The 18,043-nt window shown below is 46.3% G+C and overlaps 1 protein-coding gene across 1 annotated transcript in view; it reads left to right on the plus strand.

Annotated features, from left to right (window-relative positions):
- Window positions 1-18,043, plus strand: part of LOC147747769 (uncharacterized) — an 802,967-nt gene that overhangs the window by 763,435 nt on the left and 21,489 nt on the right. Inside the window, exons 71-72 of the mRNA XM_086926120.1 lie at window positions 9,704-9,887; window positions 11,339-11,366. Of these exons, the coding sequence (XP_086782246.1) occupies window positions 9,704-9,887; window positions 11,339-11,366 (212 nt within the window). The remainder of the gene's footprint in view (window positions 1-9,703; window positions 9,888-11,338; window positions 11,367-18,043) is intronic.

Genomic DNA, 18,043 nt, shown 5'->3' on the forward strand with positions numbered 1-18,043 from the left:
GAGCAAAGTTCTCTCTAATACAAACTTGTCAGAGGTATCTGAGAATAGATTTCGGTCATGATGTATGAATATGAAGAAAATGCCATTGGCAGTAGCAGTACAGATAGAAGCTGAAATATTGTTTTATTTATAGATCTTGCTGTTGCCCAAAGGCGTCCTTTACTAAAGGAGATTGATTGATTGATTGATTGATTGATTGATTGATTGATTGATTGATTGAAAGGCGATTTATACAAGCGCTACTTTGCCCAAAGGCGTCAAGGCGCAAAAGATGGAATAAAAAAGCCAGGTACTGAAATGAAAAGGAGGTAAGAGGAAGCCTAAGAGTAGGCTTCAGTAAAGAGCAGGGTTTTGAGGCCCTTTCTGAAGAGCAGCAGGGAATCCTGGCCCCTGAGTTCCAGGGGGAGCTCGTTCCAAAGTCTGGGGGCTAGTGAGGAGAATGCCTTACCACCCCATCTCGCCTTGGCAACTCGGGGAATAGACAACAGATACTGACCGGAGGAGCGTAGTGCCCTGCCTGGGATATAGGTCGACACTAAGGTCCTGATGCCCTCAGCGCCAGCACCGTGAAGAGCCTTGTGGGTGATGGTCAGAATTTTAAATTTTATTCTGGCATACACCGGGAGCCAGTGAAGGTTTCTCCTGATCCTGGCCTGGAGGAACGTCTGGGGGCATTGACAACGAATCTTGCTACCGCGTTCTGGATGACCTGCAGGCGATGGAGTAGTTTAGTGCTCATGCCAAGGTAAAGAGCATTGCAGTAGTCCAGTCGCGAGGGTAGAAGGGCAACTGCCACCTGTTTCCGGGCAGCAGGAGAAAGGTAAAGAGTAAGTTTTCTTAGGATCCTTAAGACCCCACAGCAGGTTGCAACAGTTCTACTTGCTTATCAAAAGCAAGTGAGGTGTCAAAAATGACTCCCAGGTTACGGGCAGATAAGGAAGGCTGGGGACAGGATCCAAGTGTCTGGGGCCACCAATCATCTGACCAGATCTCCTTATTTCCCCCGAAGATCAAGATCTCCGTTTTCTCCCCATTCAATTTAAGAAAATTCGAGGCCATCCAGCCTGCCACATCTTCCATACAGTTTCGGAAATTTAGGGCCGTGGTCTCGACAGAGTGGGACAGGGAGACCATAATCTGGGTGTCGTCGGCGTGTGAAAGCACTTCCAGTCCAAAAGTTCTTACAAGTCTAGCAAGTGGGGCCACGTAGATGTTGAACAATGTGGGGCTCAAAGCGGAGCCCTGTGGTACCCCACATTGCAAAGGCATGGCATTGGAAAGGAAGTCACCCAGTTTGACCCTTTGCTCCCGATGGTTAAGAAAAGAAGTGAGGAGACTGAGAGCCAGCCCCTTCACCCCCGTCTCACTGAGGCGGGCGGCCAGAATGGTGGGGGACAGGGTGTCAAATGCTGCCGTAAGGTCGAGTAGGATCAGAAGAGTGGTCTGACCACTATCAACCTTGGCGCGGATATTATTGACCACCACTGTAAGGGCTGACTCTGTACTGTGTGCCTTTCGAAAGCCATGCTGAGATGGGTCAAGCAGGCAGGTCTTATCTAAAAAAGCGCTAAGATGGTGGTTTAAATGAGCCTCCAACATCTTAGCTGGAGCGGGAAGAAGAGAAATAGGGCGAAAGTTCTTCAGAATCCCAGGATCCAAGGAGGCCTTTTTTAAAAGAGGCTTAACGATGGCAGTCTTCCAAGGGGCTGGGAACTCACCACTGGAGATGGCTCTATTCATAACTTCCAACAAAGGGGGAAGTAGAGTGTCCCTGCAATTTTTAAGGATTTTAAGGGGACAGGGATCCAGAGGGGAGCCAGACTTGGTTGAGTCTAGTAATTTGTCCAGTGTCTCAGTCGAGAGAAGAGGAAAGTTGGTCAAGATATCTTTGGAGGCTGAGGGATGATCTAAGGAGGGATAGGGGACATGGGTAAGATTATGACTCTGGAGAGCTGTATAAATATCCGAGATTTTAGTGTGGAAAAAAGTAGCAATCTGATCGCATGTTGAGAGTTTGTTCCAAAGTTTAGTTGCAAAGTGGCTGCAAGAGGTGTAGATGTGTTGCAGAATGAAGAAATTGTGAGACCAAAGAGATCCACGTAGACTATAGGGGAGAAGAACAGAGTGAGATGGCAAATAGGAAGTTTTAAATAGAATTGGGTTGGTTACCAGGAGCCAATGCATGTTGGTGGTATTATGATAATAGAAAGTCTTTGAATCTTGGGATCAAAATACTCTGTTGGAGGACAAAGCAGTATGTGAGGAAGGTCATCACAAGATTTTGTTTTAAAGTGATTGTTATTGTTTTACACAATTGTACTGGAGCATGGGTTCCAACTCTTGTATTCAATGATAGTTGTTTCTGCTACATGAATACTAGAACATTATAATCAATATTAACATGATCAGACAAAGGTCATCACATAACTATGAGTGGCTCTGGGTCAAGAAACAACAACTGGTGAATGACACTAAACTGCCGGTTCAACTTACCATGTTTGGATGGTTGACATTGACTCTCTTGTGCACTTTCTAGGCGATTTGTCATGACTCCCTATTTATGACTTTCAGTGCTTTTAGCTTCTATCAGGTAGCATAACCCCTGCAAAAATAAAAACTCAATAGGCAATAATAGTTGCGGCCCTGCTTTCTATGGATCATGCAATTTAAGAGACTTTACAGGACCCTCTAATGCCTTCAACCACAGTGATACATTATCATATTTGTGAGACAAAGCTAATGGAATAATGTCCCATTTGTTGCACGCTGCAGAGCTGCCATTGCTATGATTTAAGTCTGTGATAGTCTCCTTTTTGGTCCCTGTCTACTTTTTTTCCAGTTCTTTAACCAAACCAACTGTGGCAGAGCTGAGTTTGACTTGCAGGATATGGCAATTCATCTATAGGCCAGGACGTATGTGAAGTCTGTGACCATGCTAGTGGATTGTTATTCTTTGACCTGGGTATCTGACTCAGGAGACACTATTTTGGCTTACAAGCAATGACCCTCCCTGTGAAGTTTGACACTGTTGATACCTGAAGCAGTGAGTTTTGTGGATGGATTACTCTGTCTAAAACATGGTGGATATCTCTTCCACCTTATTACCTGCGCATTATATTCTATGGCACAACAGACAGGATATGGACCACATTTGTGTTGGAGTAACCCATCTGCCAAATTCTAAATCAGGCCCTATATTTTATCAATAGGCTCATTACAATGATCGCTATAGAAGGGTCTTTCCAACAATGGGCAATTTCCCTAGTTGACAAGTCTGGGGGTCCGCCTCGGCACTTGCAGTAATGATGGATTTTCACATTTAGGAGTTTTGTGATTAGTTTTTGTTCAAAGTATATTCTCTGTATCACTAGCTTGGGTGATGTTGCCAAAAAAACAAGTTTTCTATTCAGGTATTACTCCCAGCAAGCCCCCCAAAGCCAGTTAGGAAAGCATCACTGCCTTCTGCTGCCTCAGGACCCAAGATGCTGTGACTTGGGATCAGTGCTCTAGACAGACACTGAAAGTACTAGGTATGTACCAGAACAAAACTCCCAACTGGTGTTGCTTTCTGTGAGTTAATGCTTCTCTCCAATTATCAGTGCTTGAAGTTGCTGGGAAACATGTTTTAGTAGCATTAGAGATTACCAAAATTTAGGCTAACAAAATTTTCTCTTTCTGTTGAAGAGAGGGGATGGAGCCAAATCAGGTTCCATGTGCTTTACTCTCAGGCTTCTATTTTGAGTTCAGTCAATAGGCCTGTGATGCTGAAATGGTGGTCAAAATGTATCTATTAATCCACTTGTTGGACTAGCCTCTCTTATACTGGATCTCATCCTATGCCCTTATTCAGAGAGGACTGTTATTTGTGGAGGTGATACCACACCCCGTAAATACTGATACTGCCAGGCGTTGAATTTACTCAGTGTGGTGTTTCCTCCCAAATCCATGTTCTGCACCTCAGAATGGGGGATAACATGGTAGGACCTCATGTTTTCCACCATTCAGAGCTATAATTCACAAAATATTGTGATTTGTAACTCACTTAAGTAAATTTGCACACTTCTAATCTAGACAATAGAGGGTGCTATTCAGTTCCTGTAGTAGGTATTAGTATGTTATTGTCTTTTATGTATCTATGTGGCAATAATGTTAAGTCCGATATCCTATGGTTCTTGTACAAGGATATGACTTAAATATATTTTGTAATAGTTTGTATGTGTGAAAACAAATATTGTATTTTATTGTATAAAAGTGGCAATGTTTTAGATTTTTATCTTACAGTAATCATTAAAATGAATGAATCAGTTTAGTCCTACTTGGTTGATAATATTCTTTTTTAACAAGCGAGTTAACTGGTCTTCAGATGATCAGTATTAGCTGAACATATTTGAGTGATCTCGCCACCAAGGCAGAAGTGGTTGTATGTCAATCAATCAATCAATCAATCAATGACATTTATAGAGCGCACTACATACCCGTAGGGTCTCAAGGCGCTGGGGGTGGGGGGGTGCCGCTACTGCTCGAACAGCCAGGTCTTCAGCTTCTTCCTGAAGGAGAGGTGGTCTTGGGTCAGGCGCAGGTCGGTCGGGAGGGAGTTCCAGGTCTTGGCGGCCAGGTAGGAGAAGGACCTTCCTCCTGTAGTCGCTCTTCGGATGCGGGGGACGGCGGCAAGGGCGTGGTTGGCTGATCGGAGGTGGCGTTTGGGAGCGTAGAAGTTGATTCGGCTGTTGAGGTAGCTCGGGCCTTGGTCGTGTAGGGCTTTGTGTGCGTGGGTGAGGAGGCGGAAGGTGATTCTTTTGTTGACGGGGAGCCAGTGCAGGTCTCTCAGATGTCCGGAGATGTGGCTGGTTCGTGGGATGTCGAGGATGAGTCTGGCTGAGGCGTTCTGGATCCGCTGGAGTCTCTTCTGGAGCTTGGCGGTGGTACCGGCGTAGAGGGCGTTGCCGTAGTCCAGTCGGCTGGTGACGAGGGCCTGGGTGACGGTCTTCCTGGTCTCGGTGGGGATCCACCAGAAGATCTTCCGTAGCATGCGTAGGATGTTGAAGCACGCCGAGGAGACGTTGTTGACTTGCCTGGTCATGGAGAGGGAGGAGTCCAGGATGAAGCCCAGGTTGCGTGCATGGTCTGTCGGTTTGGGTGCGGTGCCCAGGGCGGGAGGCCACCAGGAGTCGTCTCAGGCGGAGGGTGAGGAGCCCAGGATGAGGACCTCCGTCTTGTCCGAGTTCAGTTTCAGGCGGCTGGTCGTCATCCACTCGGCTACCTCTTTCATCCCTTCGTGCAGGTTGGCTCTGGCGGCGGCGGGGTCGTTGGTCAGGGAGAGGATCAGCTGGGTGTCGTCGGCGTAGGAGATTATGTTGAGGTTGTGTTGGCGTGCGATGGCCGCGAGGGGGCTCATGTAGACGTTGAAGAGGGTGGGGCTCAGTGAGGATCCTTGAGGGACGCCGCAGATGACTTCGGTGGCCTCTGACTTGTACGGTGGTAGACGGACTCTCTGTGTTCTTCCGTCGAGGAAGGAGATGATCCATTCCAGCGCCTTGTCCTGGATTCCGACGTTGCTGAGGCGCTGTACTAGGGTGCGGTGGCAGACAGTGTCGAATGCTGCGGAGAGGTCTAGGAGGATGAGGGCCGCTGTTTCTCCGTTGTCCATCCGGGCTCGAATGTCATCGGTGGCGGTGATGAGGGTGGTCTCGGTGCTGTGATTGGCTCGGAAGCCGGACTGTGAGGGGTCGAGGGATCCATTCGTCTCGAGGAAGGCGGCCATCTGCTTGTTGACGGTCTTCTCGATGACTTTGGCTGGAAACGGGAGGAGCGAGATGGGGCGGTAATTCTTGAGTTCGGTGGGGTTCGCTGTGGGTTTCTTGAGTAGAGCGCTGAGTTCGGCGTGCTTCCAGCTCTCAGGGAAGGTGGCGGTGTCGAAGGATGTGTTGATGATGTCTCGCAGGTGGGGTGCGATGACAGCGTCAGCCTTGTTGAAGACGTGGTGAGGGCAGGGGTCGGTCGGTGATCCGGAGTGGATGGAGTTCATCGTGCGGATGGTGTCTTCGGTGCTGATCGGGGTCCAGGCGTGGAGGGTGGTGGTGAGGGGTGGTTGTTCGGTCTTGGTGTGCGTTGGTTGGTTGTTGAAGCTGTTGTGTATGTCCGCGATCTTGTTGTGGAAGTATGAAGCGAGGGAGTTGCAGAGGTCTTGCGATGGGGTGATGTCGTTGTTTCCTGCGCTGGGGTTGGATAGCTCTTTCACGATGTTGAAGAGTTCCTTGCAGTTGTGTGCGTTGTTGTCCAGCCGGTCCTTGAAAGCAGTTTTCTTGGCGGCGCGGATCAGCTGGTGGTGCTTCCGGGTGGCCAGCTTGAAGGTGGTCCTGTTGTCCGGTGTAGGATCCCTTCTCCAGACTTTCTCGAGGGCTCGGCAGTTCTTCTTGGAGCTCTTGAGTTCGTCGGTGAACCACGGGGCTTTCTTGCTGCCGGGTCTGCTGGGCGGGGTCCTCAGCGGGGCGAGTTCGTCCGCGCAGTTGCTGATCCACTTCGTGAGGTTGTCGGCGGCCTGGCTGGGGTTCGCTGAGCTGGCAGGAGGGTGCTGGCTCAGGGAGGTGGCGAGCTGGTCTGCTGTGATCTTGTTCCAGCTTCTGCGGGCGGCCTGTTGCTGGTGGTGGTGGGTCGTCGTTCTCTTGAAGGTGAAGTGGACGCAGCTGTGGTCCGTCCATTGAAGCTCTGTGGCGTGGCTGAAGTCGATGTCTGTGCAGGAAGAGAAGACTGCGTCGAGTGTGTGTCCGGCGAGGTGGGTGGGGGTGGACACCAGCTGCTTGAGTCCCAGATTGGCGAGGTTGTCGAGCAGGGTGCTGGTGTTGCGGTCGTTGTTGTTCTCCAGGTGGAAGTTGAGGTCCCCCAGGAGGATGTAGTCGGCGGAGGGGAGGGCATGCGGGCTGACGAAGTCGGCGATGTCCTCGCTGAATTGTGTGCGTGGTCCCGGGGGTCGGTAGATCAGGGTGCCTCTGAGGGTGGTGTTCGGGTCGGTGTGGATCTGGAAATGCAGGTGTTCGGCGGTGGTCAGGGTGTTGTCGGTGCTGGTCGTGAGACGGATGGTGTTCCTGTGGATGATGGCGATGCCTCCTCCCATCTGGTTGGCGTTGCGGTCCCTCCGGACGATCTTGTAGCCCTCCGGGATAGCGATGGCGATGTCGGAAGCTGAAGAGGCGTTCATCCAGGTCTCAGTGAGGAAGGCAACGTCAGGGGCTGTGGCGTCTAGGAGGTTCCAGAGTTCGATGGCGTGTCTGTGGACGGAGCGGGTGTTGAGCAGGATGCACTTGAGGTGGGTGCTGCTGGTGTTCGACTTGGCGGCTGCTGGTGCGAGGCAGGTCCGGATGCAGGTGAATTTGCAGGCGTGGCAGCTGAAAGGTCCGTGGGTGCGTCGTGGTGTGGCTTGATGGCATTCTGGGAGCCGGCCGGTGTTGAGTGCGATGAGGGTGGCGGCGGAGTACGTCTGGCGGGTCGGCCGGGGTCTTCGAGATCCAGGGGTCCTGGCACTGGGCGCGGTCCAGGCGCGGACGGGCATAGACGGGCTTACCTTTGGTGCGCCTTCGGCGCACAATCGGCGCGCCCGCTGCGCGTGACCGCTGCGCGTTCGCACGGTCGCCATATAAGGCGAACTGCGCGGGTGGGCGGAGCAGCTGGGAGGCGGGAGCGGGGAGGGAACAGAAGGAAAAAAGGGGCGGGGTCAGAGGTGGTGGCGGGAAGCGGGGAGCGGGGAGGGAAGACGGAGGGCGGCGAGGTAGGCGGGCAAACAGGAAGGAAACGCTAACACGGGCACAAAACACCAATAAAAATACAGCAGGCACAAATGGAGATCAGGACGCTAACACGGGCACAAAGAAAATAATAACAGGCACAAATGACGGTAAAAACAAAACCAAAACAAACAACAGCAGAGTCAGCCGGCAGCCGGCAGCGAGGCAGGCAGCGAGGCAGAGGGCAAGGCAATGGGGCACACGCAGCAGCTGGTGGCCGTGCGGCGCGGGGGTGTCCCACGTCCACGTCCACGCCCACGTCCCATGTCAGAATATCAAAGCAGAAACATCATATGACATAAATATATGTTTTCAATATTGTTTACAGAACTGTTGTTTTATTGGATGTATATTTCCTAATGGTAACTCCAATGAGGCATTATTTTTGTAGACAAATTTCAGGATACGAAGTATGTCAGATAATACTCTGTAAATGATATTATGGTGCCTTTTCTGTAGTGATAGGTCATTTCTGCTGCATGATGCCAGAACAATGATGTGGATGGAGGAGCAGAAGTCATTAATCTAATATCAATATATAAATCGTTCCTCCAAACAAATTCATCATGATGAAGATTTTACATTTGATGCTAAATTTTAGGCTACAGGTACGAAGCTTTTTTAAGGTTGCAAACAGCCCGATTCACAGAATCAGGCCGTTTTTACCACAAAAATGCTTTTCTTTGTGTACAAAAGTCGAATTGCGAATCAGTAACCTGTTACGGAATAAAAGATTGAGTTTGAGATTCGGTATTTGGAAGGGGTGTGTTTAGGGCATCCCTTCCAAATTCCGATTCACACTTTTATCTAATAATGTTTTGCAACCGATTTCTGGTCCAAATCATTACTATTTAACCAACAGCTCGGAGGGGGTCGTAACCTATTTGTAAATTTGTAACTTATTTGTAAATGGGAAGGGGTCCGCAAGGGACCCCTTCCTCGTTGGAAATGTAAAAAAAAATATTTGTTGTAGACCACTGTCTACTCTTGGAAAATGAGGCTTAAAAGTAAAAAAAAAATCCAAACACATCCTATTTTCCTTTAGGAAAAACAGGCTGTATTTAAAAAACAACAAAAAAAGCTTTGACAGACAGGGCAGACATGGTGGTCTGCTGACCCCAGGAGGCCACCATCCATGTGATTGCTGTGAGACCTCTTGGGTCTCAAATTGCGACTACCTCATTAATATTCATAAGGTAAGTCAATTTACGAACCCCCTCTAGAAATCGCTATTCTAAAGATAATTGTTTACCACTTTAGGAATTGCTGTTTCCAAATTGTGATTCGGTAAGAATCTCAAATTGTAAATGGCAATTCCTAATGTTAGCACATCTGGCCTAAGTTCTTTATTTAGTCTATATCTATGTGAATCAACAGCATAGATTTCAGCAGAAGTGGATGTTCCAGTCTCTCATTATTCCTTTTTTGTGTATGTTGTAAATTCCTACCTGCAATATAGCCTTATTGGTTTGCTGCCAAGGGCTATACTGGTTATAAAAGGCCCTGAGCCCAAGTTACCGGCCTGAGCCACAGGTGAGGGACTATAACGTGGGAGATTCGGAGACAGAAAGGCTATAATGCTATTAGAACATTCCTCTCCCCAGGGTAGAATGTTCTAAACTGAATAGTGATTAAAAGCAAGACAAACATTTGAATGTTGGAGCAGAAGGCTTACACCAGCCATCATTAGTCCTGAGTCACTTCATTGTCTCAAATGGAGCTCTGACATTCCAGTATTCTAAATGTGTCAAACTTTGAGCACTTGTAGCATTTATATTTGATTTCCCCTCAATCGCCGTAGGGTTGGCAAGATGACTCCGAGTTTTTCAGGTCCTGGTTATTTCATATAAGAAACAAATGTTGGCTAGAACACAAACGAGGTAATGATAAAATCTCTTCTGAATAGGAGGTTTCTCTCTCCTCAGGACTCTTCTATCTGCCGAGCTGCTATTAATGCTTGCAGACTCACCAATGCTGGAGGCCGAGTGACAGTGGAGAAGCAGCCGGGACAGAGCTGCTACCAGGGATCCACAAGGAACGGAGTAACAACCCAAAGTTATGAATCCTGGTCACGGTCTTTCACAATTACAAGCCCTTGGATCTCTGCAGGTATATAATCATTGCCTCTTCATACCTGATGTTTTTCCAAGGTACTGGGCTAAACCCTCTAGATAAAGCATTGAGTGGCGAGAACTTGAAACAAAGTAATTCTGAATAGGCTATATTATGTTATGTAACATTACTTTAAGTTGCTATGTTATTATGGCGTGTTCATCACACATGAGGGTATTCTGCAGCGGACCCAAACGTTACTGCCTGGAGGATTGAGACTAAGCTGAGTTAGAACAAACAGGTTTTTCCATAGGGGTGTGCGGAACTTGGAGATTCACTCCATGGCGTTCCGCAGAGTTACCTAAAAACAAGCGGCTCGAGCTGATTTTTTTGCTGGGAGCTTGTACCACACAAACGGTACCTCGTGGCATGTCAGAGGGTGCTATTTCTTTCTGCTGCTCGGTCGATTTTGTACTTGAAATGCAGCTTTCCCGCCACGAGGGGTAGCTTTCTCAACACCAGTGGTAGACACCTGCGACACCTCCCGCGTTGACAAATCTCACCAGGAGACAATCTAGCGCTGGATTTTCTTGCTCACACTTGCCAATGTACTGTTGGAAAGACAAGCGTGAGAAAATAATCCACCACACGGCGGTTGGCTGCATTTTTCTGAAACTCAAAATACTCCACTCAAGGAGCAGAGTTTCCTACCCACCACTAGTTTTAAGTGACTTTGAGTGAAGTACATTTTTTAATTATTGGTTTTAAGGATAATAGTGGACCACTATGCTGGAATAACTTAAAGAGAAAAAGTGGCAAGAGCATAAAGTGTTACAGTAGCGTGGCTAGGGGGCTGTGTTGTGCTTTATGGCTTCATGCACTAACAGGTGAAGTATTACATTCTAAAACTGGATAATGGTGCACTCGTGTGAGTGCTGAGATGGAGATGGCTCTTTTATTTATTCCTATGGGGGCAACAGAAGTGCCAAACCTGGGAGGTGCCATTTTGAATTATGGGGTGGATAGGTGAAGGTGATAATAACAGACACCCTACCTTAATGAAGGCCGCTTAAATCATAAATACGATAGACTAAATATGGAAGTTTAAATATAGGTAATTAAATATCTTTTGGTTTTTGTTCCTAAACCTACATATCATCTACGTTATGGCATAAATGGTAACAGAAGTCAGCCATTGTCTCATGGTCTGACACTGGTTACCTGATATCCGAAATTGTAGTTATGTGTGAGATATATGTCATAATAATGGGTAAATTCACATCTATATAACTTGAAGATTCATCATCAAGGTACATAGATTTGAGTTAAGTATAGTAAATATTATACTAATCAACATATATTTACCTTCACCATACTGTGGCAGTCGATTTTCTGGAAACAAGTTTATTCCAGGTTAATACTTTGACTAGACTCTTGTAAAATGTGCAAATGCTTTCAGAGATCTCCATCTGGTCTGTTTTTATTGACATTGTTTCTCTTCCTTTCAGGTTCTGAGGACTGCAGCATTTCACCAGAGTGAGTGTTATGTCTTCATTATTCCACGAAGCATAAGTTATCGAACTATAACTCTGTACTGTCATATGCAGACAAATAGAGTAGACATTGTAAACCGGCATCTCCTAAACTTCTCAACATATAAGCAGCTTTAGCATTCTATCAGCTCCAATTTCTTTTCTTTGTCAATTTGACTTGACACATTAAGGAGAAAGAGTACACAGTTTACTCAAAGCACAAGAATATCTACAGTGTATCCTTTTACTTTTACTAACTGGACTTCAGATTGCAAGATTGGGGATATGTAACTTTATTTATGCCTTTGTTTGTGCTGCTAGGGGTTTCTTGCAAGCCCTGTGATCTTTTCTAGATCCAAGTTTCATTGCAAGATTAGCCAATTGTTATTTTCAATATTTTGTAAAAGAATCCAATATATTGGAGTCACTATATGAAGTAACAATAAATGATAAGATGACTTCTCCTGATAAAGACATGAAAGTGATATTTTACTTTCAACACAATGTTTATCATAATTTCAGTGAAAAAGTATATCTGTTGCTGCGTAGAAAAGGTGACACCTCCCCCCCCCCCGGATGTGGTCATTTCAGGGACTGATTAGGTGCTGTGGCTAGAAGCCTACTAGCCACTTGTCTAAATCTAGAATTTATTGGACACCCCTGACAACAGAATTTCAGTTCTGATCACTCTTGCAACAAAAGGTAAGAGAGATCATTGTCTGCGACAACAGGATCTGCACAAATCAATTTGGCAAGAGGGCCAACGAGCTGGAGCTCCAAAGGGAAGCTCCCGGAGTTAGGAATTTTAACTTATAAATATCCCGCTGGATACCCTGACACCCACCAACTTTAAATCTTTCACTGCAACAAGGAATACAGACTGATTGCTTCAGTCATCATAAAATGACTCTACTCACTTCTAGGGACCCGCAGCTGATGACCCGGCTTTGTTGTCCACACCGACCTGAAGAATCTGATCACCGTTCCTCCACAGCCATACCTGCGCCAGATGTCCCATCATCTAAGGAGCCTAGAAAACCCTGATATCGGTTTGGCTGATGCAACTTTGCCCTGTCTTCCAGGGTTTGCGACTCAGTCCTTGTCATCTCTCGTTCCTGCTGCAGTCCACTGGGTGACATCAATGCTCTGGTCTGCCCACTGGAAGATTGCTTGAGAGCTTGGTCTGGATTGAACGGCCCATCCGGAGCTGACCCTATCATTCCCTCATGCGAATTTCCTTGTTGAAACTTTGCGACTTTGCTGCAGACTCATCTGTCCACAGCATGCCACTCCCTGCCCCCCCTCCCCATGATTATCCACGTGACCTGTGGTGGTACAGGACTTGCTCCTGACCTCACTGATCAGCTACTGGTTCTCGGGTGTCTCTGATCCCGGTACTGCAGGCACAGCCTAGATTTAGCAACTGCACTGCCTGTCTCCGATGACCCGTATCGGCTGCAGGTGCATCGAAGACTTGGACTGCTATATGCACTGTGCCAGGATAGATGCATTGATCCTTGTGCAGCGAACACAAGCACAAGTAGAAACCTGTGAAATGTACGCCATTTTGCAATTCCCTCGCCCGATCCACTCAAAATGGTGGCTGGGCAATAACAACAAAGGACTCAAAATACACTAATAGTCAAACAGTCAAGAATGACTTACCACCCAGTTAGTGTAAAAATAGAAAACACAAAGAAAGGACGCTAACTTGCCTGTCACATCTAAAGAACTACTATTAGAATCCAACTCTCATAACTGCAGCCATCTTGGATTGGTATTCTCTTCACCACTCTCCAGCACTTACCATTCACCAGCAAGTACCAGCTTTTGAGTTCTCCCAAACCCAAAACATTCACCAACAACTACCATTAACTCCTCACTATCAACTTCAAGAGATCTTAAAATTGCTCCATCTCCCAAGAGAAAAGTCAAGCTTGGGAACCTCTTACCTTTTCATATCATCCCCCTACATACGACCCCCCGTCACTACCTACTCTCCAACATGGATCCACAAAGTACTGCCAACGTCACCTTGGAACCATCGGGCCAGTTTGCTTATAAAATAAATAACCCCCGGAATCTATCAAAAAAGGAGCTTTGACCCTAAAACACAGACCCCTCAAATCTCTCCCAGAAACCTTAGTATCTGACCCCTACTTTTGCACCAACAAAGGAGTGATAATAAGTGACCTCATTTTCTATACAAATAGACAAGCACAATGAAAGAAAGGCCTGCTCTTAATGCTCTTAATCCCTACAACCAGAAAAACTCCACATGGTCTCAAACTATCGGTAGCCCCTTCTTCGGCATGCAAAGCAGCAGTCACCATCACCATATACAACAATGGCATTTTCCTCATCCAGGCATCGAATGGCCACAATAAATTATTTGAAGAAGCTTTTCCGTTCATCAAGAAATTGGTGTTGATGTCATATTCCTCTGCTGTTCCGCTCCTTCCTATCCTATTAGATATCTGCAACTCACTCCCATCCACCATGGAGTCTGTAACCACTGCCTGCCACTCTAGATCGCCGGTTCATCCCACATTGAATTTACATAGTAAAACCACCCTCTCCGACTCTACATCTCTACCTCCCCCTAAACCTCTGTCCCTCCAAATGCTGCTCCTCTAATAACTCCCAATGTTTCTCTGTTAGCTTGCCCCAGCACCCAGCTCTCGAGTTCTTCCCATCCTAATTCTGACTTTACTTCTACCCTTAATCCACACCTTCCCATGCCTTCTCCCTCATTATATTGGTGCCCAAGCACCACTTCCACCTCTATGCCCCCTTGTCCACTGCCTCAAGACCTGGAAACCCACCCCTATCCCTAATTTTCCAAACTGGATGAGATTACAAAAAGCTTAGAAGATCTCAAAGCAGACCTACATAAACTCACTCGCATCACTACTATGACAACCAACTATTAGGGTCCTAATAGGAACCACATGATGTATACTCCCACACATATCCAGCCCTCCAGCCACCCCTCCATAACTCGAACACACCTTTGTGTCTTCCGGGCCTCTCGCTCCACTCTGCCCTTGCACTGGATTAGTAGAACAAAACCCTATCCCAACACGCCTTCACAACCAACTAGATGTTAAGCTCCCCTATCCCACAACGAAATCAAACCCTCCTCCTATCATACAACTCCACATTCCCTCATAAAATGGATAAACATGAAACTATCCATGTCATCAGGACAAACACTCACAGAGCCCCTAGGCTCATCCATAGAGCTGTCAATAAACATAACCTAGAGCGAGTTAACCTCGTACACTCAGCCTCACTGCAAATCCCAACTGAAATGCATGCCAATCAACTGCAGATCTGTCTCAAAACATGCTGGAGATATAACTGACATGATCCTCACACATGATCTTGACCTCCAAATACTAACCAAAACCTGGCTTCTAAATGGCTCTTCTGCCCCTATCATGGACATTCTAGTCCCTCCTAAATATGGTTTTACAAGCCTAGATAGACCCCATAGATCAGGTGGAGGCATCGCCAACATACACAGCCTCAACTTATCAGTCATACATGCATAAAACCCATCTTACCCACTTGCGAATACCTATGCCTTGATATCTCATGCAACAACAGATCCCTATGCAAGCTGCACAAAATATACCATCTTCCAGGAGACAATCTGGATTTTATAGAACAAATCATGGAAACCATTGGCACAATTGTGGATCAGCATTGCCATCAAATGAGACTTCAACCTACATTGGAACGACCTGAATGATCCAGCAGTCAACAGCTTCACAGCCTTGCTGACTGACCTGAACCTGAACCTTACACAATTCTGTAACAAACCCACTCGCAACAAAGGATCAACAATTTAACATTGAACATCTTCCTTACAAAGCCTAATTCAATTCAATTGGAATCTTTCTTACACAGTGATTGGTTAGACAGGGGGAGGTATTGCATGTATACACCGTAGCAACATCGCCGTAAACAGTGCCATATCCCCTGTATTCCCCTCTTGCCAATACATATGCCTAGACATCAACAGCAATGGCAAACCATTATGCTTGTTACACATCATCTATCATCCACCTGGTGACAACCTCCTCTTCACCAAACACCTCATGGATATGATCACAACGAACACCGGGCGGCAAAATACCCAAATATTCCTTGGCAATTTCAATCTCCAATGGAACGACCACAATGATACAGTGGTCAATAGTCTTAAAAGCTTCCTCAAGACCCTAGACCTCACCCAAATGTGCAACAGCCTTACTCACAATAAAGGCTCAATCTTGGATTTAATAATCTCCAAAAGTGATACCATTCAACTGGAGTCGATCCAACCCTGTGATTGGTCAGACCATATCATCACCTTCTTTATCAAGGAAACATTGAAACTTAATTCGGTTCAATCCACAAAACCAAAGGAATGGAAAAGAGACTTGAAAAAACTCAACCCTAACACATTACCTCATTCCAGCTACAATCTACTTCTGCCCCTGCTGGTTCTTCCAACGTACATGATCTCACTAACCACTACCTCAATTCTATGACCTCGATAATTAACGAGGTAGCCCCCCACCAACAAAAGAGAGTGTACATGAAAGACTCTAAGCCCTGGTACAATGGTCTACTTAACAAGGATAGAAGTTCTCTTAGAACTTCTGAACGCTCCTGGAGATCAGTCCCATCCGCTAAGCACCTCAAGATTCTAAGGAAAAAGAGAAATGCATACTATAGAAAGATCAAGCGCACTAAAGCAGACTTCTTCAGCCACCAACTAGACCAAGCAAGAAATCGTCCAAAAACACTCTTTGAATTAATCAAAACCCAATATAAGGATGCCCCTCAACGGCTACAAGACATAGCCCGTCCACAACCCAATTGTGAAAACATTTCTGCCTTCTTAAATCTGAAGACTGACAACATCAAGAATGATCTCCTCAATGACCTAATCTTACACTTGGGTCCTCATACGAAAACCTCTCCACTACTCCCAATTGCGTCACAATATATCCCTTCAAAGTTTGACCTAAAAAATGACGCAGCTTGGTCATCCTTTAATACTTACACTGAAGAAGCTATAGGCAAGATTCTCAGTGCCCTGAAGCCTGCCAATCACCTCACCAACCATCTCCCCACAAACGTTGTTAAAGACTTAACCCCATTGCGTCTGCCTCTCTGGACCAAAATCATTAACAGTTCACTACAACAAGGTTGCATCCCGGACACCCTCAAAGTTTGATGGGTATCACCCATCCTAAAGAAACCCACAGCTGACCCTACGGACCTAAACAACTGTCGCCCTACTTCCAATATTCCTACCTTGGCCAAACTATTGGAAAAATGTGTGCACCACCAATTGACAAAACATATTGATCACTTTGACCTTCTTAACAAACATCAATCAGGCTTTCGAGCAGGTCACAGCACTGAATCAGCTATGACACTCATAATTGACGATGCGCTACAAATTCTTGATCAGAACGGTACATTCCTACTAGACCTCCCCTCAGCCTTTGATTCGGTCAAACACGAGAACTTGATAGATCTTCTGAAACATAGAATGAGTCTATCATGGTCAGTGCTTAACTGGTTTACCTCTTTTCTCCAAAACCGGACTAAAAAATTCAAGGTCAACAACACCCTGTCGAAATCCGTTCCAGTAATGTTGGGAGTCCCGTAAGGGTCCTCTCTATCCCCGACATTGTTTAATTTATTAATGGAACCACTCACGAATTGCTACAAGCGTCTAACGTGCAATAGCACATGTACGCAGACGATACCCAACTATACCTTAAGATCCACACCCTAGAAGACTTAAATTGCTTAACACATCACTTAGGAACACCCAGACATGCCTGGGAGAGAACGATCTCAAATTGAACGTTCTAAAAAATGAATTCCTCCTAATAGCTCCACCCGCCAAAGTCCCCATAATGCATGCTGGTTTGAACATCTTACTGTATTCAAAGTTCAACCAACGATTGTGGACTTAGCGAAATCATTGGGTATAACCCTTGACTGCAACCTCAATATGCGGAAACACATTAGCAGCGCAACAAAGGGAGCACACTTCCAGATAAACACACTGAGGAAGTTGAAACCCTTCCTGCCAATCAATGACTTCAAGATGGCAGTTCAAGCTATAGCTATGCCTTCTGTGGATTATGGAAGTGTCTCTCTGTGTGGCCTTCCAAAAGCTACAACAGCACCCCTAAAAGCCTCAATAAATGCTGCAGCGAGACTCATCACTGGCTCGAAAAGAAGTTCCCACATCTCCCCAGACTTAAAATCCTTGAATTGGCTACCATTTGAAGCCAGAATTCACCTGATAATAGCGTGCATGACGCATACGGCCATACATCACAATGCACCCAGCTATCTGACACAGAAACTGACGATCTCTGGTGGTATAAGATCCACAAGAAGTGCAGAAAACCTTCTACGGAAACCGCAAAGATTCAACAAGTAGATCCTTCCCATGGATGGCGCCCAGAATATGGAATGCACTACCCCCAGAAACCAGATTGAATTCTTCCACTGCATCTTCCAAAAAGGGAGTAACATCGATTCTCATGGCAAAATTCACCTGAACATAGACTAAGGAAATTCTAAGAACATTCGTACCCTCACCTGTAGTGTAGTTCCTAGTTTCCCACTAGGCCCTGCGCATTGGAATAACATAAACAG

This window comes from Lissotriton vulgaris, chromosome 1_1, assembly GCF_964263255.1.
Source record: "Lissotriton vulgaris chromosome 1_1, aLisVul1.2, whole genome shotgun sequence".
Taxonomy (NCBI): Eukaryota; Metazoa; Chordata; class Amphibia; order Caudata; family Salamandridae; genus Lissotriton; species Lissotriton vulgaris.